The following is a 25,643-nucleotide window of genomic DNA, read 5'->3' on the forward strand; positions in this document are numbered from 1 at the left end:
GTGCTTAGTCAAACATTTGGAAAATTGTCAACGTTACCATTGATTCCAGTGGAATAATTATTCTTTAAACAGTTGATACAAGTTGGGAGTCGTTTTGTGTTATCTCGCTTAAATATTTACATAAACAAATATGTAATTATATTTAATTGGGTTTGTCTGTACTTCTTGTCTTCAAATAAGTGGGTTATCGATCAGGTGGTAAATACTAGCCCATAAATCGACCGGCTTAAGTTATCAGCGCGCTTGTAAAAAAAACTATCAGTGTTGATAATGTAAGGTGCCTTTACGAGTCCAGTACTCGCAACAAACACATTTCGCGGATTATGTGATAACGTTGTGTAATTTAACAAATTGATGTTTCATTATCATTGCTTCTGATTTTTGCATCCTAATCAGTGTGTTATTAAGCGGATCTGGTCTCATTATGCGTTTTAATTAACCATTAAATAACCCGCATATGGCTCGTGACAAAATAATTACTACTAATATTTAGTTTACGGAATAATAAAAATGTACCATGCTGAGTTTGGGTACCAAATTGACGTTTCGTGTTGAAGATAATTCGGTTTACACGAAACGGGACAATGATATGGGATTATTTTCACGTTTTAACGCGTCTTGGGCTCTAATCTTGAAAGACATGCGAAAGGGGAAAGTTTAATTCGGTGATTTGTTTTCTAGTGTGATATTTTATGTGCTTAATGTTCTGATTCCAATTAATACCGATCTGGAAACGGTGATAAGTCGGCTTGCAAATTAGCGTATCTGGTTTTAAATTTTTTTCCATTGTAATTGGTTAAATACGTAATCGTTTTCGTTTTCAACGAGAAGATTAATCGGATTCATTTCTATCGCATAAATTAACATTTAATTGTGTAGTTTTGTTGAAGAATTGATCATCATCCGAGAATAAATCCCGTATCAGCTAAACTGATCTTAAGCTGTTCCCCCTCGTTCTATTATCATTATTTATTTACGACGAACCGCACTCTGGTGTCTAATACACAAATCTACGCCTTGGGCCTCGAAATTCTGCGATAGCCGATTACATGAACTATTAATTTCCCATTCGATAGCGGTCTCAGCAGCACCCGAACATTCCAAGATTTTCTTTTCGGGCATCACTAATCGATTTAAAATTGCGGCTGTTTTGTTACGAGCCCTTGGGGGTACATTTGGCTTCATTACGCCACTCCGCAACAAATGTCTTCATTCAACGACTAAATTAACTCGCATCGATTTTCCCAAAAGAGGCGACTTTTGACATTCTTGTCACAGATGTGTTTGGTGAAAAAGCTCCACTTTACATTGATTGCTAACGAGAGGAATTTGATTGAAAACGGTTGACGGCTTTACAATTTCAAACTTTGATAAGTTTCGAGTTTGTTCTTTTCCGGTTATGTTTATCACAGAATAGACCGTTCCTTCGTCGAAAGCGAAATCGATACGAACAGGAAGCACAAAGCTCGACATGACTGGAACTCTCCACGCCGTTGTCATCCCTTGCATGACATACATCTTGTCAATTTTTAAACGAAAATCGATAAAAAGCGACCTTGTGCATAGTTTCCTCGATAAAACGTCAAAAACTAGGCTACGATTTTTTTAATCTTTTTAGCCTAGACTTTGCGGATTTACGGCCGTGTATTGTTCCAGGGATCAAGTCGTTACAAAACGGAAAAAGTTTCGCAATTTATTAAAAGCCCGCAAAACATCATTTTCCAAGCTCATTGATTGCGAGCTTTTTCCGGAAAAAAGAGCTCTTAAAATCGCCGAGAATGAAGTTTTAAAATTTCAGAGTTGGTTTTTTGATCGAGGTGTTTCCAAAGTTTGGAAGTTCACAAGAAACACATCGATCACAATAAAACTAAAATGATGAACTATAAAGTAAATAGAAAGAAATATTTACAAAACAAGCATTTTGTATGTTGTGTAGTTATCTCTACACTCTGAACAAGTGTTTTTGTTTTTGTGAAATGATACGTCGCTGATTTGAGAGAGAGTTTGTGGTGAAAATCAATGCCAAGAGAAAAATAAATGTGAATTTTAATAAAAATTGATATTTTATCGCTCAAGATCAGGAAGCACGTTAGAAAAATGCCTTTCTAGGTGTGTTTTAATTTCAAATCAATCAAATAATAGTAAATTTTGCGTTTAATTCGTTTTTTAATTAATCAATTCGAAAAAATAATCGTTATTTAATGGTCACTATAAAAAGTGGCAATTATAATTAAATACTCAGGTATGTGCATGATTGCGTTACTTTTTATGAACTTGACATTCGGAATATCTTTAATAGACTAGTATTTACATAAGATTAGGTGCGTACTTGTATTTAAAGGATCGCTAATTTTTATCAGTGTGACTGCGTCCGCGGTTATTTTCTTTTATGTTTGTTATTTTGTTTTCTGTTTTGTTTATTTTTCTTTTTTTGTTTCTTTTCAGATTTTATTTTTGCTTTGTGTAGTGAGAGAAGCCGACGATGTCAGCCCACTCTGGTGGAGAAGGTCGTCAACATAGATCAAATTCTTTCGGTGCACGAATATCATTTCGAGGTTTACACGTTTTATTACGAGATGGCATCCATTGGCAGTGAGTTAAACATTTAGATAAAACGTTAATTTTGTAAACAACATTTGTTTACCCGCGAATTTAACACTCACGCGATCTTTCGTGTATTTTTTTTACTTTGAATTCGTCATTAATATGCACCTTATTGATGATTCGTTTCCAACACAATAATTTCGAAACATTTATTTGGGACGCGATGCAATGTTTGGATTAAACATTAAAATTTGGCTGTAAATCACAAGAGTCGCACGCAAACAAGTCTTGGCGTAAATCAAAAAATGTCTCAACAAGCAACGAGTTAAATAATAGCGTAATTATTTCATCAACTCGTTAATATGCAAAACGATAAACTTCAATTGCCTTAAATTGTGTATTAAACGTAGGCCGCACATTATCTGGGTCAACGCGAAACTATTAAACAAACGACTAAAAATAATTACGATCCCGGAGGAAATTCGGGAAAACAGGAAACTCACTAAGAGAGTTTATTGCTTTATCAGAGGCGTTGATCGACAACGTAAGTAATTAGAAGAGATATTTATTGGCCGTTCGACACGAAAGTCGAAGAAACAGACGCATTTTGATTAGTTTTGGGTGGCGCTAATCGCAACCTCGAGGAAAATTACGAACTGGAAGAAATGATAAAATCTACATAGCAACGAGCTACTGGTTGTTTGTTGCATTAATTTATGATATGTGCGAAGATACGCACTTTAAATAATGGGGAAATGAGTTTTTTCGGAATTTTGGTAACGATGCTTTATAGCCTTCAATTTTTGCGTAAATCGCCAAAAAGTGGGACGTTTTTCAGCAAAAAATGCAAGACATTCGTGGCGGTTTCGCCAGCTGCCGCCTAAACAGGAAATTTACGAGAATAATGATTGTGATTAGGCAAAAAAGGCCATTTTCACTCTAATCTTGAGCGAGTTTATTCCGCGGATATGGCCGGCAATTATTCTCTCTTTTGTACTTAACGGGAGAAGTAATGCGGTAAAAACTTGACGCCGTAGTGAAAATAATTGTTTCACGTCCGAAAAAAAAATGTTGAGGCAGGCGTGATGTTAATAATTATCCGGTGGCTTAACGGTTTTCGTCCAAACTTTGGCAATTTTCTCGTAGTTTCCTGGTTAGTTTTTTTCAGCATCGTCATGCTTTGTACTTTCTCTGTGTACCGTTACAACGTAACGTTGATTTTCTGCAAAAGAATGACAAGTCGGAATTGTTGTTGTCGGTCGCGAAAGTTCTTAAAATAATTGACACGAATTTGAAATTAAAACGCAGATGGATATTTTTGCGTAAAAATAGCCGCGAAATTCTTGATATCGTATAAAGGACGACGAAAAGGGGTCAGGTTTAAATCGTGTTGTCTGTTAGAACAAAATCAATATCGAGAAAATGAGTTTTCAAGGTGATGTTTTACATGTTGTCCGGGGGAAAAAATCACCGCATACGCGCTACATGGAAGGATTTAAAACAAGCAAAAAACGCTCTCAACAATGATAAATTGATAATTAAAAGTGCAGGGTCGTTGGTAAAGTCCGTGACTTATTTAGTTCAGTGCAATGGGCCGAATTGCTGTGTTAAAACCAGTAGTGGATTTAAATGAAAGTTGGATTAAAAGTCAAGCTGTCTATCATATTTTTGCTCGGTGTCGACACACACACTCGCTATGGATTGCAGGATATTACAAAAGTTAGAGGAAAAGGTGTGCTTGAATTCCTTTTTTATTTTATGATTGTCATTAAAAAAAGGCTGATTTAATAGTACACTTGCTACAAAGCTATAATATTTAGTTATCTGACATTTTGGATCGGTGGCGCAACCATAAATTAGGAGAGTGTGAAACTGATAGTGGAGTGGATTGTCAGTGTCCTAGTGGATAATGCTTGAAATAATGACCGGGATTTTGAGTTAAATAGAGCAGAAGGGTTAAAATTTGCTTCGATGATTCAAAAGTCAAAAAATAACATTAAAAGATCTACATTTTTTAAAATCTTTCGTTTTTTTTGCTCTAGATTTTTGTATTTTTTTTTTTTTTTGAAAAATTTATTGGCTGTAAATTTTGGTTCACAATGCCGATACCTGACGAGTTATCTTAGAGCTTCAAAAATTTCAAACAAAGATCAAAGATAATGGGCTGATACAATAGGTAATTGACTTGAAAATAATTACTATATCTACAATGATGACACTTTAGTTAAAATACTGCGAATTGATATGAGTTATTTTTAAAAATCAAAATAATGTTTTTCGATAATTATATCACCTGAGTCAACTAGAAAATTCCTGTGATACTCTTAATACCAGTTAAATCTGGTCCAAGATAGTGTACAAACCGTTGCCAAAAAAATGGTTTTTGAAGAGGAGAAAGAGATTTTTCAACTCAACAGTTGTCACAACGCCAAGTGTAGTGTCATTCTGATGTAAATTGAATTCACTAATTTGCATTAACCAAATTTGTGATTCAATCCACCTCTATCTAGTGTTAAATTTTCTTCGATTGTGTCATCTCTGACGTAATGTATTTAACCAAAATTAGTTGTAACTAAAGACAATAAAATATTTTTTTTGTACAATTTTGAGTTTTTTTCCCCTACCATATTGCGCCATGATTTATTTTTGGGTACTTTACCCGCCGTCGGGATTTTACGTGGAATCTGGTTTTTGTCAAACAAAAATTCATAATCATGAGAAGACGTCACCTTTGATTATTTCACGCATGCAAGCGCAGATTTTATTCGCTGTTACATAATTGTGTTAATAACCTGTTACCATTTATGAATTTATAATTACTCCACTAAAGTAGTTGATTTGTTATGCTGATGATTAGTTAGCCAGGGACATGATTGTCTTATCTTGTGGAAAGATAAATTAACATTGAACGATTTTTCGATAATCACAGTCCCACATATAATTTCTAATTAATTTATGAAATTTAAAATCGCTTTTATTATGATAAATTATGCAGTTACATGTTATTTGTGACAATAATAGTCGGTTTTAATTAAAAACAAAATATGTTTTAATTTAAAAAGGGTCAAGTGGTGTGGCTCCACCTTGCCATTGAGCCAGTGGCCTTAAACCGTGCGAATTTATAACACGGCTGTTCCTAAAACTGTCGCAATATTTCACTTAAAAAGAGCAAGGCTTGATTTTAAGAAGTACCCACTCACGAGATGAGTAGGTGAATCAGCACAGTATTTAGCTGTAATTACCCGTTTTCACGTTATAATTATTGCATAATGTTTGCTAATGAACTCGTGGGTTTGCCCCGATGATAATCAAATCAAAGAAGGATTTTTCGAAAAAGCACACGTGCCACGCTTGCAAATTCTAGCGTCAAGTGCATCCGTTCTGATTTCTATTTTCGCTTTCGGGAAAAAGGCCAAGAGAAAATAATTCAGGCGTTTATTTTCAATGGCAAGACGCAGCCGCTAATGACGAACAGTTTTCAACAAATAGGACTTCTCCTGGAAACTCATTATCGATTTTCCGGGGGTGTTTATGGTCGTCGTGTAACGCTTAATTTAACGTCGAAAGCTTATGTCGGCCGAGTTTAAACACAATGCGAAATTGGACGGATGAAACCGTTTTAATAAGGGCCTAGGCGAACTTCTTCGACTTGAATTAATTCACGAATAAAAGGTACTCGAAGAAGAAAACTTCTCGAGCAAAAGGTGCGATGAATAATTCCGATTTAGCGGCGGTGTTTGGAAAATGCGCTTTAAGAGGTGAACAATCGATTCGATAGATTTGCATGGATGGGCTGAAATTTAGCGGAAATGTTGCCATAAGTGCTCCAGATACGGACCGGATTTTAAGCGGGTCTCCAACCAATGTTGGAAGTTGATTTTTCTTACAATGAGATTATTTTTTCCGCATTGATGATTTCCAGATTTCCTGTAAACTATTTATTATTCAAATATAAAACACGAAACTTATTATGCTCAAATTTTATGACTGTTTTATTGTTTACCAGAACTAAATGGCGATTTATTTCATTGCACATTGTTCATGAACAATGAAAATTGTGATTCCCATTTATGTATTAAGAAGAAAAAGAACGTGGGAAGTGAGACAATAACCGATGAATTTTTTTGGTAATGAGGTGGGTTCTACGTAATTAATTCGTTTCGAGACGAATGACAAAATTACAGTTATGTGGAAAATATGAAAGAATTTCATAATTTTATTCATTTAAAATTATGTGTTAAAGTTTGGATAATTATTACACGTTACAGTCCAAACCTAATTAATTATGTCTCAAGATACTTTATGTTCTTCATACGTTAATACTGTTTTATTATTCACCATAAATTGGAATCCCTTGAGACTATAAGACTGTAGGTAAGTGCAGACATTAAATTGAACAATGACACTTTCTTTAATAAGAAGTTATGAGTTTGAACGGATTGTTTAGTTGAATTTCTTATTATCTAGAAACGAGTGACGTTTTTTAATCTTGCACAATATTTAATCGTTGTACAAATTACACTTACTCATGGTTCGAATAAATATTTGATTTTTATTTTTTCGCATGTGTTGAATGATTTACAGCACTAGAGCACCTGATGGTTTCTATCATACGGTATAATTTCTCTTCGACCTGCTGTCTGTTGTCGCGAATTAATTTTATAAAACCAGATTTTCCAGCGCAAAAGGTAAACAATGATAAGTGACAGATGATCGATACAAAATTTATTTTCATCCGAAGGATGGAATATCTCATCTGTACAAAACAAAATTTAAACCTCGTTAGTCATCTCGTTAATTAATAACGAAGTAGATCTGGTTTGTTGAACTTCAATAAAGAAAATCATAATAACAATAATTGTAAACTCTAACTGTACATAAAACCTGACCAAGTGCCTATAAATAAACGTGCTTTGCGAGTAAATAAAAGTCCCATAAATGTCGGTCGATTGAGCAACGCAACGTCGAAGGTAATCTCATTTACGACGACTTCCGAATCCAGCCTCGTATTAACAAAAGATTATAAAAAGATCTCCTTAATCTCTCCTTAAATTGAATGACACGATTAACTCGGCTCCAAGCAATTTAGGTTCACCGAGAATTTATTAAACCGAATCAACTTAACAAGGTTATTATGGTAAAGCGTCCATATTGTTCTAAGGATGTTATCAGCAACTTGCGGTAAATGTGTTGCCTTAGTTTCGTTAAATTGTATTTCATAACGTGAGACCTTAATGGCGCTGCCTCTACAAACAAATCCCATTTAATCCGACGTTATGTAGAGGATGTATGCACGAGAACACTCCTAGCAAAGAAAACGCATTAATTATGCAAATTTGAAACAAACTTACAAACGCGCAACGTCTCAACATCCTTTTTTTATTTCGACTCGTTGTTTACCTGAAAATTTAAAAAACAATTAGACGTGGCGCATCCACCATTTTTCCACCTTATCTCACGAATTCATGTATTGTTTTTCTTCATCAAGTCCGGTCACAACATCGCGCTGAATTGCAAATCTGCGATTTCCATAAACGTTAACGGAAGCGAAGGGAATGAATTCATTGATACGGCGCTGATCAACGTGGAGCGCTTCCTAATGAATCCTCACAAAGGAGATGGAAATTTTTTTCGACGTAAAAATTGTATCGATTGAAGGAAAAACGTCCAGGAAGGAGTTTCGATCAATTTATTGTTCAAGTGACCGTGGAATTTTGATTCTTTGTTTCGAGACGAAATCAGGAAGAAATTAATTTTGTGACAAACCAAGACTTGCTTGCTTTAGGGCGAGTACTGTTTTGCATAGTGCATTAAAATATTCATTTTATGCAACACAAGACCATGTAAACGAAGGTCATATTTCTATTAAAATAACACTGTTTGTTGTTATTCCAACAGAAAAATGCTATTTTGTCTGATCTCTTTTGCGAGATAAAGACTTGGCTTAGATACGTAAGAATGCGAAAAACGATTCGGTTTGTTTCCCAAGGAATTCTAATTTATACGTTAATTTGAATAAACACGTGCTGTTAGCTTTAAAAATCAAACGTAATAACACTTGGTCTTACGAATGATAATTAAAATGATTTTGGTTTGGGCTGAAAGCGGCAATTTTAACGCAATAGTCCAATTGAGAGCATTGCGAGTGCACGCAAGTTTGCAATTTTTGTGTGAAGTCAGTGTCCTTATTTTGGCAATTGTGGGAGAGATAAGACTTGCCTTGAAAAAGCTACTCGTTTTAATGTTATTATAGTTTTTTCTAATTTTTACTGGCCACACATGCCACGTTTCAATAACAAGAAAACAATTGATTTGTTGGAGTAACCTTGACTTATTCTGTTCTATTATCCTCCAAAAGGACTTGTTGTAACCCTCGGTGTGTTCTCAGCTCCTACATGCCTGTTTTTAAGATCACACACAAAGTGATTTCTTTTCATAATTAAATTGTTGTATAAATAAAGGTGTAAGTGTTTCTCAAGGTGCTCAGCCTGGAACCTTTTTGTCAGTCCATTATTCTTGTTCTGACAATTCAGAAGGATTTTTACCACGAAACACTGACACAATGCAGCCAAATCGAGAGTTTCGCCGTTTCGTAATAACGATTGCCAAAGAACCATTCCCAATTATGGTACATTCAACGACAGTCTAACGCAGGGACAACGTCCGTTAATTAATCGGCGTACAAACCTGTCCAAGAAAAATTGAGCAATTTTCTTCGAAGTCGATTTTTTCATCGGGAAATAAATTAAGAAACTTGGGAACTTGTCCCACATTCATCTGGGATGCGTGCCGAGAGTCACGTGTACAGTGTCTAGGTTAGTTAAGCGCGTATTAAATGATCTTAGACGAATATGAAAGGCTCGTACTTGCTAGATGGCATGTACACAGCGAAAGGAGCTACGATGCAATGTTGTGTAATTTGGCGGTTGGGAGGAACATTACGTCAGTGAAAAAGTCAAGGAGGTTGATTTGATTAGGTCGAAAATGAGCAGGAAACCGGAAAGTCATTTTAGTTTCTAAATGGGGAAGAATAATCTCGAGCCAAAATAAGTTGCTAGTTGGAGCGATTAAGAATTAACAGACTGAACTTTGGAAAATATCAATCAAATCCTGAACCAAATAGTGTTCGAACAGGTGTCGGTCCCAGTGAACAAATCCGGCCAATGTCATTTAGATCCGTGATTACTAAAGCAAACAAACTTCTCATTGTACTTTCCTTCCTCAATTCCGCGCGGATTTAATTAAGGAACTGAGCCCGGTGTAAGGTCGAGTATTTGGAAGACCAGACTCGAGGTTGGAATTTTTTAAAATTTCATACATAAAAACCCATTAGGCGGGCTCTCGCCCTGCTGGTCCCGTTTTGATAAATTGCTCGGACGTAGAGTTGAGGTCGAATGGGGCAGGTACACAAGAGAGGAAGAAAAATAAGTGATCTGGGGCAAGGACGTCGGAGGCCGGATGATGGTGACCTTCCACAACGAACAAAATCATTGTCCCAATCAAGACAGTCATGTGAAATTATTGGACGGTTTTATATGGAAACATCGACTAATTGCAGAACCTCTGACTGTCTTCGATTGCATAATTGACCTAATTGGCGAAATTTTCGCAAACTGGCCGGAAAATCAGCGCCGCAGCCGGAAACTTTCGCAATTTTCCGACGCGAGATTAATGAAGCTGATCGTGTCCGTCTGGAAAAATGCGCTTAGCGCGAATATTCATTTCCCGAGAAAATCGCTGAAAACTCGTATTAATCAGGATTTCAGGCTCACGTGCCCGATATTAATCATAAAAGTGGCATGAATCAGGATCAAGGAATGTGCAGGAGAGAAAATGCTCACACTTTCCATATCAAGCGTCATGAATATTACAGTTTTAATTAGTCAATCTGCGAGTAATGTTTATGACTTCAATCAATACAACACAGCCATGTTCCAGAAGGTTCACGTCAAAATATCTAGCGTTTAATTAAAGTGTAATCCCATAGCCTGGAATTAATTAATACAGTATGGGGCACAGTTTTAAGGAAAACTTCTTATCGCATTAAACACTTGAAACGACACTAAGGTGCGACTGCAATCAATGTCTCGAAATTTTCCGTATTTTTGCACAAAATTGGCAAACAAGTTTGTGACCCTCGAAACATAATTGTTTTTTAATTCGTAACTGTTGCTAGCGTAAGTGTACGTTAACCTTTTCGCAAAAAAGATAACTGAAAATGCTAATTTACGCTTAAATATTAAAATATTTCGAAGAAATGAAGTATAATACCAGTTGGTTGTTTAGCTGGTTTTATTGAATATTAATATTTTTTTTAATTTCTTGTTGTTGCTCGATTTTGTTGGAATTTTAATTCAGCTTATTACTATAACGAGCATAATTGTCTAGTGGCAAATGCTTTAATGCCTGGCTTGTAATTAATTCATAATCTCATTTAATATGAAGAAAATCAGAGTAATGTTTGTTTCTCAATTAGATACATGTTATGAAAATGTTTATTTTGCGTTTTTATGACATTTTCTGTGTGCTTTCTTTTCAAATTTACGCGTTTAATTAATTCCTGTTTTTACGGCTTTTTAATTGCACTGATTTAATTATGTGGTATAAGCAAGATCGTAAAAATCAATAAAATTATTTATTTATTATTTGTGAAAACTACAACTTAACTTTTACCGCCTGAGAGCTGCATACAACTTAGATTTATTTTCTTCTTTTATCGTTTTTTACTAACACATTGTTTTTAATTTATTTGTTACCTCCCACGGCTCAAGTGTTTTTGGTTGTAAACAATAGTTTAACCGCTTTTCCAAAAATAAAATAATCTCCAAGATTAATTAGAAGATAAGCGTTGTGACTCCGCTTTATCAATTTCTGCAAGCAAAAACCAGTGTCATAAAGTGATTGACTTGTCTTTGAAAAAGTGGATGTGAACGTCATTTAATTTCGTGTTAACAATGATTGACATCGTCGAACACTTTATATGGTACGTCCAACCACCCATCGAGAAATTCTTTGAATCTAATTTTAACTAATGTATGTGAGTACAACATGTAAATGTTTCAACGTAATCAAGCCCCTTTCATGTCACTACAATACGAATAAATATTTATAAATCCGAACTGTTTGATGAAGTTATCTTGAGGCTTTCGATTTCCTAATGATGGGTGTCGTAATGTGTGCATTACGTATGCTTGCACTTTGTGGTGCAAACGATGGAGGTTGACCATCATGGGTCGTATACAGGTTGCTAATAAATATAAACATTCCAATGCGTCTGCCGGTTCTAAATATAGAATCGACAAGTAGGCACGGCTTTAAAAATGAATTTTTCGCGATTATATGGTAGTCAAAAAAAATTAAAGTTCGATGCTCTTATAAATTTAATCTCGTTGTGTTCCAATGATTTAACATTAAAAATATGATTCACATTGACATTGTGCGTCCCAAGTTCAAATTAGAATTGTTGGTAAATTTTAATTAGGTTTGAAATGATGTTATCATTTTTCGCTCAAATTTGCATAGAGCATCAAAACAGGAAGTTTTATTATTGGTAGCGTCAAGTAAATTGAAATTTCGTTTCATATTCATGTGACAAGATAAATTAAATCCGATTCAGCACGTGTCCCTTGATAAAACATCCGCGGCATTATGACGTTTCTAGTTCTAACCGCATATGGAGCTAGGTGAATTTTCATAATTGCAAAATAAATATTATTGCTACAAAAGTATAATTCCGGAACTTTTTGGACCTGTTTGGGTCTTACGTTGAGCACTTTTTGAGTTTTTTTATAAACTACAAATGCCACCGTATGACATTTATTGGTGCCATAAATAAATATTCCTATTTTTGTTACGATAATATTTTTTATTAAGTGCGTCTATAAAAATGGCAAAAACGAACCCCGGAAGAAAATTTGATTTGAAATTTTCCAGTCCGAGTGTACCATTTAACTTATCAGTGTTTTCTAGAATGTCGCCTATTATAATCCTAGAATTAAGTCATGATTCATATTGTTTTGGGATTTGACATTTCCAGTGAAGAAAGAGCGTAAAACAATTTATTTATTTAAAGGTATTAATGGAGGTCACTGCGTTTTACATAACTTTTACAACAGTGCTAAACTTCCTAGCCCACATTGCTTTACGCAACGGAAAAATAGCAACAAAATGGAGCTTTTGGTCTTTAAAATGGCCGGAAATGTACATTATTGGCCACGAACTTGTCTCATTTAAACAGTTCACATTGAAAATTTTCGGTCATTTCCTGTTCCTTTGTGTGAAACAGTTTGGGTTAAAAAACGAAAAATTTAGTGCCAATTACCGAAATGAGTTAGAAATTGTTTGCAGAATTTTCATGTGGTTCTGATAACTAAAATAGAATTTAATGACTTATTGACATGAGCCAAACAGAAACTTCTTGTTTTGTTGTAATAAACCGTTGAACTTATTTGAGCGGAATAAATGCAAGTTTTTATTAACTGCCAGCAATCAAAAATTCGATCCGTTCCACTAAATTAAAGCACACTGAATCTATTTCGTAATAGACTCGTTTTTAATGTCAGGATTTTTATTAAAAGAATTTTGTGTACGGTGCGCTCCAAACCTCAGAGGAAACATTATTGCATTTTTTCTTCGCCACTTTCAGTGCTTTTAATCAAGTTGAGACTTTTATGTGTGTGCTTCCATGAAGAAAAAGTTGATTAAAAATCTGTTGCATCTGAATAACTGTTATAACTGTGCTGATGGACGGCCAACGCCAACCCACAAGATTAATTTTTTCTTTTCTAACAAAATTATTTAGTTTAATTCGTCCAATTAGTGTCCTCGTTCGGTGCTGGTAGACCCATAAATTGTACAATTTCCGCTCGAAGAAAATATTTTCGCAACATAAAAATCGCATTTGTGAGTACTGTAGTGAGACTGTGATTGATGATGGTTGATCGATGTTTAAATGATTTACAACTTATTTTAATTGATTTATTTAATTAATCTTGAATTTTACTTTTGTTTTCTTTTTTTGGAATGGTTTGGCTCGTCTAGTTAATTGATACGCTACATGATCATTTCACTTACCTACGTTGTGTTGTTTTGATGTACGAAGTCACTCTTATAATGATATCGTAATTTGATCTTAATTCTTATCAGAAAGGGTTCCGGATTTATCCGTAACGCAAGTCCGGATTCAAAGTAGTGTCAAAACGCATGGGAGAAGAAATTTAAACCACAAGTTTCCTCCAAAGTTATTTATTACAAGAATAATGAATATTCCGTTGGATGGATTACAATAATCAATGGTTATGAAAGTTTGATCAAATTTGGCCAATTGTTATTTGTTTTTGTATAGTAATGTCGTCAAAACATATCTCAGAGTCGTAACCACAATTCGTTTGAAATTCCAAGTAAATAGTTTCGAAGTTGCTGAGTGATACGAAAAAGTTTTATTGATATGATATGACGTTAATATTTAACATGAATTAATTTAATTCGATAATGTCCAAATAAATTAACCTACGTTTCAGATGATATTGCTCGAACTCATAGGATCCAGGCAATTGACAACGCGTTTCTAAATTACTTGTACCAAAGGCGGATTATAACATGCTCGCGGAATCTTTGATACGTGCATCGCATTGAATTTTGCGCCCTAGTGCCGAAATTCCGTCTCCGGTAAAAGTCAGGTGATCAACACCTAGAATGAATTACGAATAAAACCCGGACATACAAGCTTTTACAAATCAATCTGAATAAATGTAGAAGTAATTTCTCTCTAAAGTTTTCCGTCCACGAGCTTTGACAAAGACTTGTGCAGAACTTTGCCATGTCGCGATATCAGTTTATTACAGATAATCACGGATGATTATGTCTGCTCGATCGTCCGTAGTAGCCTGCAAGTACGTGGAAGTACTTGCCGTTGGGACGGGAATTACAACGTCCATTCTAAGTACAACGGGCGGAAACTACGACCTGCCACCGCGTCTTAGACCTTGTTAAAGTTGGGGAAGAGCGTCCCCGGGGACTACGACTCTTCCCATGAAGATGGCCAACTCACGAGCCTGTAATTTCTGATCTGGACGCAAAAGAGAAACACTCTTTTGCTTTATCGCCTAACGCGTTGCGGAAGAGAAATCGTTCTACTCTAAACCTATCCTTAACTAGCAACAAATCCTTCTATTTCGTAATATTTTGGTGTATGCAACCTTAAATTATCTGTGTACAACAGTTTGAATAGCACCGTGGGTTTTGGATTTAGACTTTTGTTGTAGTTGAATATTTGTTTGATGCCGTTTCACTCAAATTTGTCGTAACAGATTTAGAAGTTAGAAGCAAAGAATATAAAGAACTTTTAATATTGTAATTTAAAGGTGGGATGGTTGAATTGAAAAATATGAAATTGTTTGTTGCGAGTTATTTTAAGTTGAAAATGATTTATTTAAAATTTATATAGCTGACGTAGTACGAAGCACAAGAATTTAAATAATTACTGGTCTTTTCGGCATTTCCGATGCTTAATAACTTGGTGGTTACGAGAGAATTTATGAAATGAATGATAATGATCACTATTTCGAAATGACTTAAATGATTTAATATTATAATATTAAATGAATAAAAAATTAATTAATCCTTTTGAGGGCCTACCTAGAAATTTTAATCCTCCTAACGCAGGGGGTTAGCTGCTTCCCAGGTGTTGTAGTTCGCAGCACTACCTAATCGAACGAACACTAAACTTGTCTCGTTTTTAACTTACTCACTAATCACTAACGCTATCACTTAATTCAAGAATTTAAATTAATTTAATTTAAAATTACGCTTAAATGCACTTAGTACAATTTAGACGCACTAAAAGGTAAACGAAGATGTTTTTAAATTTATAAAAATTTAAAGGGCAACACGACAATCGACTACCTCGAAAGACCGTCAAAAATCGAATCCCCCCTAAAGTCAAGGGCTCATCTTGCGTAAGCTACACTAACTCGCTTACCCCACTACCCTTGTTAAGTAGTTTCCACATATGCGAAATTTTGCAAATCTGACTCTTATGATGTCTTGGCATTTGATCAAACCTTGTTTAACTTTCTAAATATTATTATTAATTAACAGCTGGGGTGTTTTCCGATTAACAATTTCATTATAATTAAACATTAAATTTGGTAATCGTCGATCTGAACTGAATACAATACAAGAACGCTATGGAATTTCCCCAAATATCCTGAAAGAGAAATTAAACTCCAAAATTGGTTGTTGTCAGGTCTGAAGTTGTTTTTGGGAACACAATGAAATGAATTTTGTGTAACAACAAATTTTGTTTGTTTAAATAACACAGAAAATATAAGGAAGAACCCCGTGAGGAAACTGTAATTTTGGTCGTACTACCCGTTGTTAGATGTCGCCCCCAGTACTACACCGGTACTATTTTAACATTTCCGCGTTTTTCTCCAATTTCCTTAGGGATTTTCCTGTCTACTTTCCTCTTAGGATTATGTTAGTAACGGGCAGCAATCGTGTCATGCAATTTTTTTGCTTACAATAATTTAATTAAATAGAATGATTTATACATCCGAATTTCGACGGCTGCGCCTTAAATATTAGGGTTAAATTTTACATCAAAATGTTCAGAAAAATTTCGCGTGTTTTTCTAAACTACTGGTTTCGTGATCTGATGTTGATTTAACAAAGAAAACGTTAATTTCGCTGCAATTTCTTATAAGGAATGCACATGTGTGCTTGTAATTTGATATTCTTTTAAAAAGCTCTGTTCTGTAACGAATTTGTCAACACCCCCTATTCAAGCGGCACTTGACCAACGTCGTTTTGGCTATACTAATCTAGTTAACAGACATGAATTTCAATCGACCAATTCGTTCTTGAAGTTTTGCAACAATTTGTTAACAATTACGCCGAATAAAATAAATTATTCAATTTTATTTGATGACTGGAGTACACTGCATAAAGACTCAACTTTTTGGTACGAAACGTTACGGGAATTTTTGAATAAGATGAAATTTTGATTCTTTCTCGAGTTGTTTACTGATCATCAACGTGCCTTAAATTGGCTCATAAATTCCTTTCTTTTTGAAACGTGACTAGTTAATTTCTAAACAAAATTTTGGATTTAATTTTAGGTTTATCAATAAATTTTGGCTATTTTAAACGAAAGTAAATTAATTATGCTTTTGTGAGAAAATCATTGGATTAGCTGGGCGACTGTGGTGCAGAGCCAGGCCGTCGCCAACCCCCATATCTTTGCATATCCACTTGTTAAAACACATGGCCTTTCGACCACCCAATTTGGCGATTTATAACGTTTTTAACAGTTCTTGGAAAGTTTCGTGGGAACGATAATTTTCTAAACATTTTAATGCTAACAAAGGAATAAATAAGTTAAATTAAAATTTGTTGCAACTTTTGAATTGAAGTTGAATTAATATTGTCAAAGAACTAAACGTTTAAACTGACTCCGAATATTTTGCGCTGGTTAATAAAATAAAATTTTAAATACCGCGATCATCACATTCGCCCCCTGTCTTGCGTTGCTTCGTAGATGCAGCGTAAGACACCGCGTGTAGGTTTGCTGTCCTCTGGTTGGTGGTCGGAATGGTGGAATCACCAGATGGTGGATGCGCCCATAATGTCAGAAACGCTCGAATTGGTAGATACGCCTCGAGATTGGCCCTCATGAACTTCTTGCGGTTTTATTTTAGTCGTCTCGTCGGTGGTAGAATTTCAAATTTGTCATGTTGTATACACCTTTAATTTCGTTCGTCACTGGGTCGGCGATTTGGTATGTGTTTGGATGAGGCTTGGCGATTATTTTGTACGGACCACTGTACAAAGGCATGAACTTGGCGAATTGGTGGGTTCTGGTATCGGAAGTCACTTTGTTCTTCAGTAGGACCCAATCTTCAATTTCCAGTACGGTAACTTCACCCTTTTGGTTTTTCTGCCGTAAGTTCGCATGATGTCTCAAGTATTCGCGAGCCTTTTCATGAATTTCTTCTCTCGTGAGTGGCGGACGTACAGGCAGTAAACCCGATGTGACTGCATCTAGTGGGTTTGGTGGTGTTCTGCCGTACAGGATTTCATATGGAGAAAATCCGGTACTGATGTGTGGCACGTAGTTCAAACAATCTTCGATGTTGCTCAAATGGTTGACCCAACTGGTGTGGTTTTCTTTACAATACGCTCGGAAAATTCTCCCCAGCTCCCGCATTACGCGCTCGCTAGGGTTCGATTCTGGGTGACGAATCGACGAGAGCGTTGGTTGAATGTCGGCAGCTCTCAAACTATTCTGCCAAGTGTTCGAAATAAATTGTGTCCCGTGGTCGCTTAACACACATTTGGGTTTGATGTACCCAGAGAAATCCTCTATGAGACGTTTGGCAGCGATTTTGGCGGTGGCTTTTCTCAGTGGGTAAAGTTTGAGAAACTTGCTGAAGACGTCAATGACCACAAATACATAGGACGCCCCCAATCGTCCTGTTGGTAAAGGCCCATAGAAATCGACGCAAACTAGGTCTCCAATGTGGTCGTAAAGGATTGGCGTTAATGGACCCTGATGTGGACGGTTGGAACTTTTTGTCTTCTGACAAAGGTCACAACTTCGTAGACGTTTCTTAATTGTACGATACATGTTCGGCCAGTAGTACTCGCGCTTCATGGAATTGTACACTTTGGTTGCCCCGAAATGGCCCAGGAGTTGGTGATGGTAATCCACGAGCTTAATTACCAAACTCTCAGGTATGGCCAGGCAAACGTCGTTTGAATTTTGAGATCTGTGAACTAACACATTATTTGTGAAATTATATTGGGACCAAACCCGTTGAGTTCTCGCATCTGGAGCAGCTGCACCGGATTGTTTGTTGGCAATTATTTGACTCAAAACAGGATCATCTGATTGGTGTTGTTTGAGATCGGACATCAGTTGGAGAATTTCAGGTGTGTTGTTGACTTCAAACATTGCAACTATTGGTTGTTCACGTGGATATTCATAACTGGCTTCACCGTCGGACGGGTATCGTGACAGGATGTCGGCAATTACATTATCCTTTCCTTTTACCAACTCGATTTCGTAGTCGTACTGTCCTAGTATCAAAGTCCATCGAGTTAGGCGTTCACTGAGCAAACGACAACGGCTCAGAAATTTCAAAGCTTGGTGGTCGGTTCGGATGATGATTTTTGTGACTTGGATGTAGATTCGAAATTTGTGTAAGGCAAAAATGACGCCGAGTAATTCCTTTTCTGTAGTCGTGTAGTTGAGTTCGGGTCCTTTCAAAGAGCGACTTGCAAAAGCGATCACACCTCGCGAACCGTCTTCCTGAATTTGATACAATTCCGCCCCCAATCCGTAACCAGAACTGTCAGTTTGGACGTAGAATATTTTATTCAGGTCGGGGTAACGTAACAACACAGCTTCGAGGAACAGATCTTTCACACGATCGAAAGCTTCTTGTTCATTTCGTCCCCATCTCCATTTTTCACCCTTTCGAAGTAGTTTGTTTAAGTCTTGTGTGGCTGCACTGTATCGAGCACAAAATTTTCGATAAAAATTACAAAGTCCCAGGAAGGCTCGAACGTGTTTAGTTTTCTGGGGAACCGGAAAATTTCGGATGGCGCTGATTTTTTCCGGGTCGGCTTTGATACCGTTGATTGTGAGAATGTGCCCCAGAAATTTCACTTCCTTTTGTATGAAATTGGATTTTTCGAGATTTATCGTCATTCTAGCTTGCTTCAATTTTTCGAAAACTTGTCGGAGATGTTCTAAATGTTCGTTTAGCGTTTCGGAAGCCACTAACAAATCGTCGATATAATTCACGACGAATTCGCGAACTTCTGTTCCTAACACTACGTCCATTGCACGACTGAATGAACCCACAGCAGTTTTTAACCCGAAAGGTAGGACTTGGTATGTGTAACTGCGACCGTTGTACAGAAAGGCGGTGTACTGTCTGCTTTCTGGCGAAAGTGGGATTTGCCAGTACGACGATCTCAAATCAATGGTGGACATGTAGCGAATTCCGTGAAATCGACGTAATAATTCGTCAGCAGCGGGTGGTGACTCACAATCGGCGATCATTTTGGAATTGATCATTCGGGCGTCGAGGCAAATTCTCACCGTTCCATCTTTCTTTTTCACTACCGTCATGGGACTTGCGTAAGGTGACGCCTCACGTTTTATTACCCCCAAGTCTAACATTTCCTGAATTGTGGCGTCGACGGCAGGACGTAGAGCAAAAGGTACTGGGTACGGTCGTTTCAAGAAGGGAGTCTTGTCGTGTAGTTTTATTTCGTGAGTGTATTTGTGTGTTAGCCCTGGACGCGAACTAAAGATACATCTGTACTCTTGCAGCAGGTGTATTAATTTCCGTTTCTCGGCCTCAGGAATTTTTAATGGGTCCACCTTGGCTTGTAGGGCACTGGGTGACTCTAAGTGTTGCTTTTTGTTACAAGTCGTGATCGGCGCCGAATGATTGACTTCGATGTGACCAACAAGATCTTCCACATAATCCTCCGGTTCCGGTGGTATCTCCGTGGTTTTTCTAAACGGAAAACTGTGGTGCTTCTCCCCGTTTCTCAAAAGGATTTCGTTGTTATCGAAATCGATGACCGCGCGTTGTTCATTTAGCCAGTCTGCTCCCAAAATGGTTGGCTTGATTAAATTTTTAACGACAAGCGCCACGACGGGGTAGAGATGTTCGTCGATTTTGATTTCCAGGTAACACTGAATAACAACCTGGCAACTTCGCTGGCCGATGGCTCCACGAAGATGGATTGAGGTAACCGGTAATGTGGGCGGTTTGTTTCCGGTCTCGATCAACTTGGACCAAACTTCTTCGGAAATACAGCTGACTTCACTTCCGGTGTCCAAAAGCGCGGTGACTGATTGTTGTTGAGAGATTTGGATCTTAATCTCCGGCACGACCCTTTGTATGTTGTTGTTATCTGCGGCAGCGGATTTAATTATAGAAAAAACATTTAACTTAACCTGGGATGCTCGCGGTCGAGCATCGTTTTCCCCTTCTGTTGACTGTGACGAAGTTGAACGTTTACGTTTCTCTCCCGTCCTCAATTGTTGGTTCCTGCTGTCGCTTTGTGGGCCGTGCTGCTGGCCGGAGTACTTTAGGCCCCGTCCTGTACTCCGCCCCCGTTTCCCGAATTCTTGGAGTTTCGTGATGTTTCACCCTGCGCTCTCGAACTTGTGTTGTTGCGGTTGTCGTTGGGGTTGTTTTTGCGCCAGTGATTGTTGCTGTTGTTTCCGTTGTTATTGTGCCAACGGTTGTTGCTGGTGCTGGGTTGGTTGTTGCGCCATTGTTGTTCGTCACTTGAGCGTTTTGGGAAACCATTTCCACGATTTGCAGGAGCCGCAGGACGAGTTACTTCGTGGCGGTCAATGTTTGGCCGCGGGCGCTTTGGCTCGTTACGCCGCTGGTGGTCTGTTGCGCGGGGTCGTTCCCTGGGAGCGATGTTGGTTTTCTCTCCCGGATTTTGTCCCGGAATTTCTTGAGCTGCCAGGAATTCGGCGGCATCCGTGGTGGTACAGATTTTCTCTAATACCCACAACGACTGTATTCTTTCGGGGAAGTGACGCAGTAATTCATCCAGCAACACTTCCTCCGATAAAGGTGTTGTTAACATGTTCGCCATGTCGACGTAATAAGCAAAATGCGACAGCATCGTGCCCCTGGTTTCGTCATAGCGGCCTGTAGCGATTTGAAATCTGATGTCCCGTTGACGCTTGGCCGACCAGTAGGTCCGGAGAAAGTCCCGTCGAAAGTCCTCGTAACCACGCCACTTCTTCTGGAATATTCCCGTCCAATGTTTGGCATTGCCTTTCAAGCAATCCATGGCGACTCCCAAAAGACGCTGCGAGTCGAGCCCGAAAAAACGTCCATATTCTTCAATGGCTCGTAAGAATTTCACCGGATTTTGCCTTTTCAGGCCTTCGAAAGATGGTCGTTCAGGAGCTGGAAGTGGGCGATCCAGCAAGCTCCGGAGTACTCCGGAAATTGCGGCCACATTGTCTGTTGTGATTGGCATAGGTGGTGAGGCCATCACTGCTCTTTTTATTGGTGCCGTGACCAGGATTCAAAGTCATAAAGTGTCATTTCCGAGGGGAAAATTGCCGTAAATAAGATACTGCTGTGTTATTAAAATTTCTAGGACTCCAATTTATTTGATCGTTCGATACCCGAGATTGAAGGTTGTCGACATGGAAAACAACAGGAACACCGGAAACGCCGGAGCCCCACCGCAAGAAATGCCGACGTGGTTCGTTCGTTGGTTAAACTCCCAACAACCAAGGAATGTGCCAAACTTCGCGGCGCCATCGACGTCGACAGCGGTTCAAAGACCGCAAGCCATCCTTCAGGTACGTCCAAGTACCAGCGCCGCCGCTGATGTCGATGGTTGGCAAGTCACTCCACTACCTAGCGACGGGACGACTTCGCCAGAACCCGACCCGGAAATTCCGGTAGCTCCGGAACCAGCCCCTCTTGCGAGCCCTCTTGTGCAAGAGCCGGAAATTGCGGCCACATTGTCTGTTGTGATTGGCATAGGTGGTGAGGCCATCACTGCTCCCGAAGTCGCTGATGTGGTCGAACTTCCCGGCTCTTGCACAAGAGGGCTCGCAAGAGGGGCTGGTTCCGGAGCTACCGGAATTTCCGGGTCGGGTTCTGGCGAAGTCGTCCCGTCGCTAGGTAGTGGAGTGACTTGCCAACCATCGACATCAGCGGCGGCGCTGGTACTTGGACGTACCTGAAGGATGGCTTGCGGTCTTTGAACCGCTGTCGACGTCGATGGCGCCGCGAAGTTTGGCACATTCCTTGGTTGTTGGGAGTTTAACCAACGAACGAACCACGTCGGCATTTCTTGCGGTGGGGCTCCGGCGTTTCCGGTGTTCCTGTTGTTTTCCATGTCGACAACCTTCAATCTCGGGTATCGAACGATCAAATAAATTGGAGTCCTAGAAATTTTAATAACACAGCAGTATCTTATTTACGGCAATTTTCCCCTCGGAAATGACACTTTATGACTTTGAATCCTGGTCACGGCACCAAAAAAATGTAGTGAGACTGTGATTGATGATGGTTGATCGATGTTTAAATGATTTACAACTTATTTTAATTGATTTATTTAATTAATCTTGAATTTTACTTTTGTTTTCTTTTTTTGGAATGGTTTGGCTCGTCTAGTTAATTGATACGCTACATGATCATTTCACTTACCTACGTTGTGTTGTTTTGATGTACGAAGTCACTCTTATAATGATATCGTAATTTGATCTTAATTCTTATCAGAAAGGGTTCCGGATTTATCCGTAACGCAAGTCCGGATTCAAAGTAGTGTCAAAACGCATGGGAGAAGAAATTTAAACCACAAGTTTCCTCCAAAGTTATTTATTACAAGAATAATGAATATTCCGTTGGATGGATTACAATAATCAATGGTTATGAAAGTTTGATCAAATTTGGCCAATTGTTATTTGTTTTTGTATAGTAATGTCGTCAAAACATATCTCAGAGTCGTAACCACAATTCGTTTGAAATTCCAAGTAAATAGTTTCGAAGTTGCTGAGTGATACGAAAAAGTTTTATTGATATGATATGACGTTAATATTTAACATGAATTAATTTAATTCGATAATGTCCAAATAAATTAACCTACGTTTCAGATGATATTGCTCGAACTCATAGGATCCAGGCAATTGACAACGCGTTTCTAAATTACTTGTACCAAAGGCGGATTATAACATGCTCGCGGAATCTTTGATACGTGCATCGCATTGAATTTTGCGCCCTAGTGCCGAAATTCCGTCTCCGGTAAAAGTCAGGTGATCAACACCTAGAATGAATTACGAATAAAACCCGGACATACAAGCTTTTACAAATCAATCTGAATAAATGTAGAAGTAATTTCTCTCTAAAGTTTTCCGTCCACGAGCTTTGACAAAGACTTGTGCAGAACTTTGCCATGTCGCGATATCAGTTTATTACAGATAATCACGGATGATTATGTCTGCTCGATCGTCCGTAGTAGCCTGCAAGTACGTGGAAGTACTTGCCGTTGGGACGGGAATTACAACGTCCATTCTAAGTACAACGGGCGGAAACTACGACCTGCCACCGCGTCTTAGACCTTGTTAAAGTTGGGGAAGAGCGTCCCCGGGGACTACGACTCTTCCCATGAAGATGGCCAACTCACGAGCCTGTAATTTCTGATCTGGACGCAAAAGAGAAACACTCTTTTGCTTTATCGCCTAACGCGTTGCGGAAGAGAAATCGTTCTACTCTAAACCTATCCTTAACTAGCAACAAATCCTTCTATTTCGTAATATTTTGGTGTATGCAACCTTAAATTATCTGTGTACAACAGTTTGAATAGCACCGTGGGTTTTGGATTTAGACTTTTGTTGTAGTTGAATATTTGTTTGATGCCGTTTCACTCAAATTTGTCGTAACAGATTTAGAAGTTAGAAGCAAAGAATATAAAGAACTTTTAATATTGTAATTTAAAGGTGGGATGGTTGAATTGAAAAATATGAAATTGTTTGTTGCGAGTTATTTTAAGTTGAAAATGATTTATTTAAAATTTATATAGCTGACGTAGTACGAAGCACAAGAATTTAAATAATTACTGGTCTTTTCGGCATTTCCGATGCTTAATAACTTGGTGGTTACGAGAGAATTTATGAAATGAATGATAATGATCACTATTTCGAAATGACTTAAATGATTTAATATTATAATATTAAATGAATAAAAAATTAATTAATCCTTTTGAGGGCCTACCTAGAAATTTTAATCCTCCTAACGCAGGGGGTTAGCTGCTTCCCAGGTGTTGTAGTTCGCAGCACTACCTAATCGAACGAACACTAAACTTGTCTCGTTTTTAACTTACTCACTAATCACTAACGCTATCACTTAATTCAAGAATTTAAATTAATTTAATTTAAAATTACGCTTAAATGCACTTAGTACAATTTAGACGCACTAAAAGGTAAACGAAGATGTTTTTAAATTTATAAAAATTTAAAGGGCAACACGACAATCGACTACCTCGAAAGACCGTCAAAAATCGAATCCCCCCTAAAGTCAAGGGCTCATCTTGCGTAAGCTACACTAACTCGCTTACCCCACTACCCTTGTTAAGTAGTTTCCACATATGCGAAATTTTGCAAATCTGACTCTTATGATGTCTTGGCATTTGATCAAACCTTGTTTAACTTTCTAAATATTATTATTAATTAACAGCTGGGGTGTTTTCCGATTAACAATTTCATTATAATTAAACATTAAATTTGGTAATCGTCGATCTGAACTGAATACAATACAAGAACGCTATGGAATTTCCCCAAATATCCTGAAAGAGAAATTAAACTCCAAAATTGGTTGTTGTCAGGTCTGAAGTTGTTTTTGGGAACACAATGAAATGAATTTTGTGTAACAACAAATTTTGTTTGTTTAAATAACACAGAAAATATAAGGAAGAACCCCGTGAGGAAACTGTAATTTTGGTCGTACTACCCGTTGTTAGATGTCGCCCCCAGTACTACACCGGTACTATTTTAACATTTCCGCGTTTTTCTCCAATTTCCTTAGGGATTTTCCTGTCTACTTTCCTCTTAGGATTATGTTAGTAACGGGCAGCAATCGTGTCATGCAATTTTTTTGCTTACAATAATTTAATTAAATAGAATGATTTATACATCCGAATTTCGACGGCTGCGCCTTAAATATTAGGGTTAAATTTTACATCAAAATGTTCAGAAAAATTTCGCGTGTTTTTCTAAACTACTGGTTTCGTGATCTGATGTTGATTTAACAAAGAAAACGTTAATTTCGCTGCAATTTCTTATAAGGAATGCACATGTGTGCTTGTAATTTGATATTCTTTTAAAAAGCTCTGTTCTGTAACGAATTTGTCAACACCCCCTATTCAAGCGGCACTTGACCAACGTCGTTTTGGCTATACTAATCTAGTTAACAGACATGAATTTCAATCGACCAATTCGTTCTTGAAGTTTTGCAACAATTTGTTAACAATTACGCCGAATAAAATAAATTATTCAATTTTATTTGATGACTGGAGTACACTGCATAAAGACT

General features: G+C 37.6%; 2 protein-coding genes across 5 annotated transcripts in view; one reads left to right on the forward strand and one right to left on the reverse strand.

Moving 5' to 3' along the window:
• mtd (mustard) overlaps positions 1-25,643 on the forward strand; it is a 45,014-nt gene that overhangs the window by 2,252 nt on the left and 17,119 nt on the right. Inside the window, exon 2 of one of the 4 annotated variants that reach the window (XM_015980236.2) lies at positions 2,446-2,592. The exons of 1 other annotated variant lie outside the window; for it this stretch is intronic. In XM_015980236.2, the coding sequence (XP_015835722.1) occupies positions 2,483-2,592 (110 nt within the window). In that variant the 5' untranslated portion in view covers positions 2,446-2,482. Of the gene's footprint in view, positions 1-2,445; positions 2,593-11,393; positions 11,528-11,562; positions 11,582-25,643 lie in introns of those variants that run through there. 2 more of the 4 variants (XM_015980237.2, XM_015980238.2) reach the window with 2 other exon arrangements.
• LOC135266290 (uncharacterized) lies at positions 20,627-22,487 on the reverse strand. Its single transcript, XM_064356733.1, has 2 exons — positions 22,095-22,487; positions 20,627-21,578 (listed from the first exon to the last, which is right to left on the reverse strand). Exons 1-2 carry the CDS (start codon positions 22,450-22,452, stop codon positions 20,659-20,661), a joined length of 1,278 nt encoding a protein of 425 aa, XP_064212803.1. The 5' UTR covers positions 22,453-22,487; the 3' UTR covers positions 20,627-20,658.

This window comes from Tribolium castaneum, chromosome 5 (genome assembly GCF_031307605.1).
Source record: "Tribolium castaneum strain GA2 chromosome 5, icTriCast1.1, whole genome shotgun sequence".
In the NCBI taxonomy this organism is placed as follows: Eukaryota; Metazoa; Arthropoda; class Insecta; order Coleoptera; family Tenebrionidae; genus Tribolium; species Tribolium castaneum.

Excerpts from the sequence above, each read along its gene's own strand:
- LOC135266290 (XM_064356733.1), bottom strand. The coding sequence starts at position 22,452 with ATGGAAAACAACAGGAACACCGGAAACGCCGGAGCCCCACCGCAAGAA. Across the intron at positions 21,579-22,094 it reads AGCAGTGATGGCCTCACCAC|CTATGCCAATCACAACAGAC; the intron begins CTATGCCAATCA and ends TGGCCTCACCAC.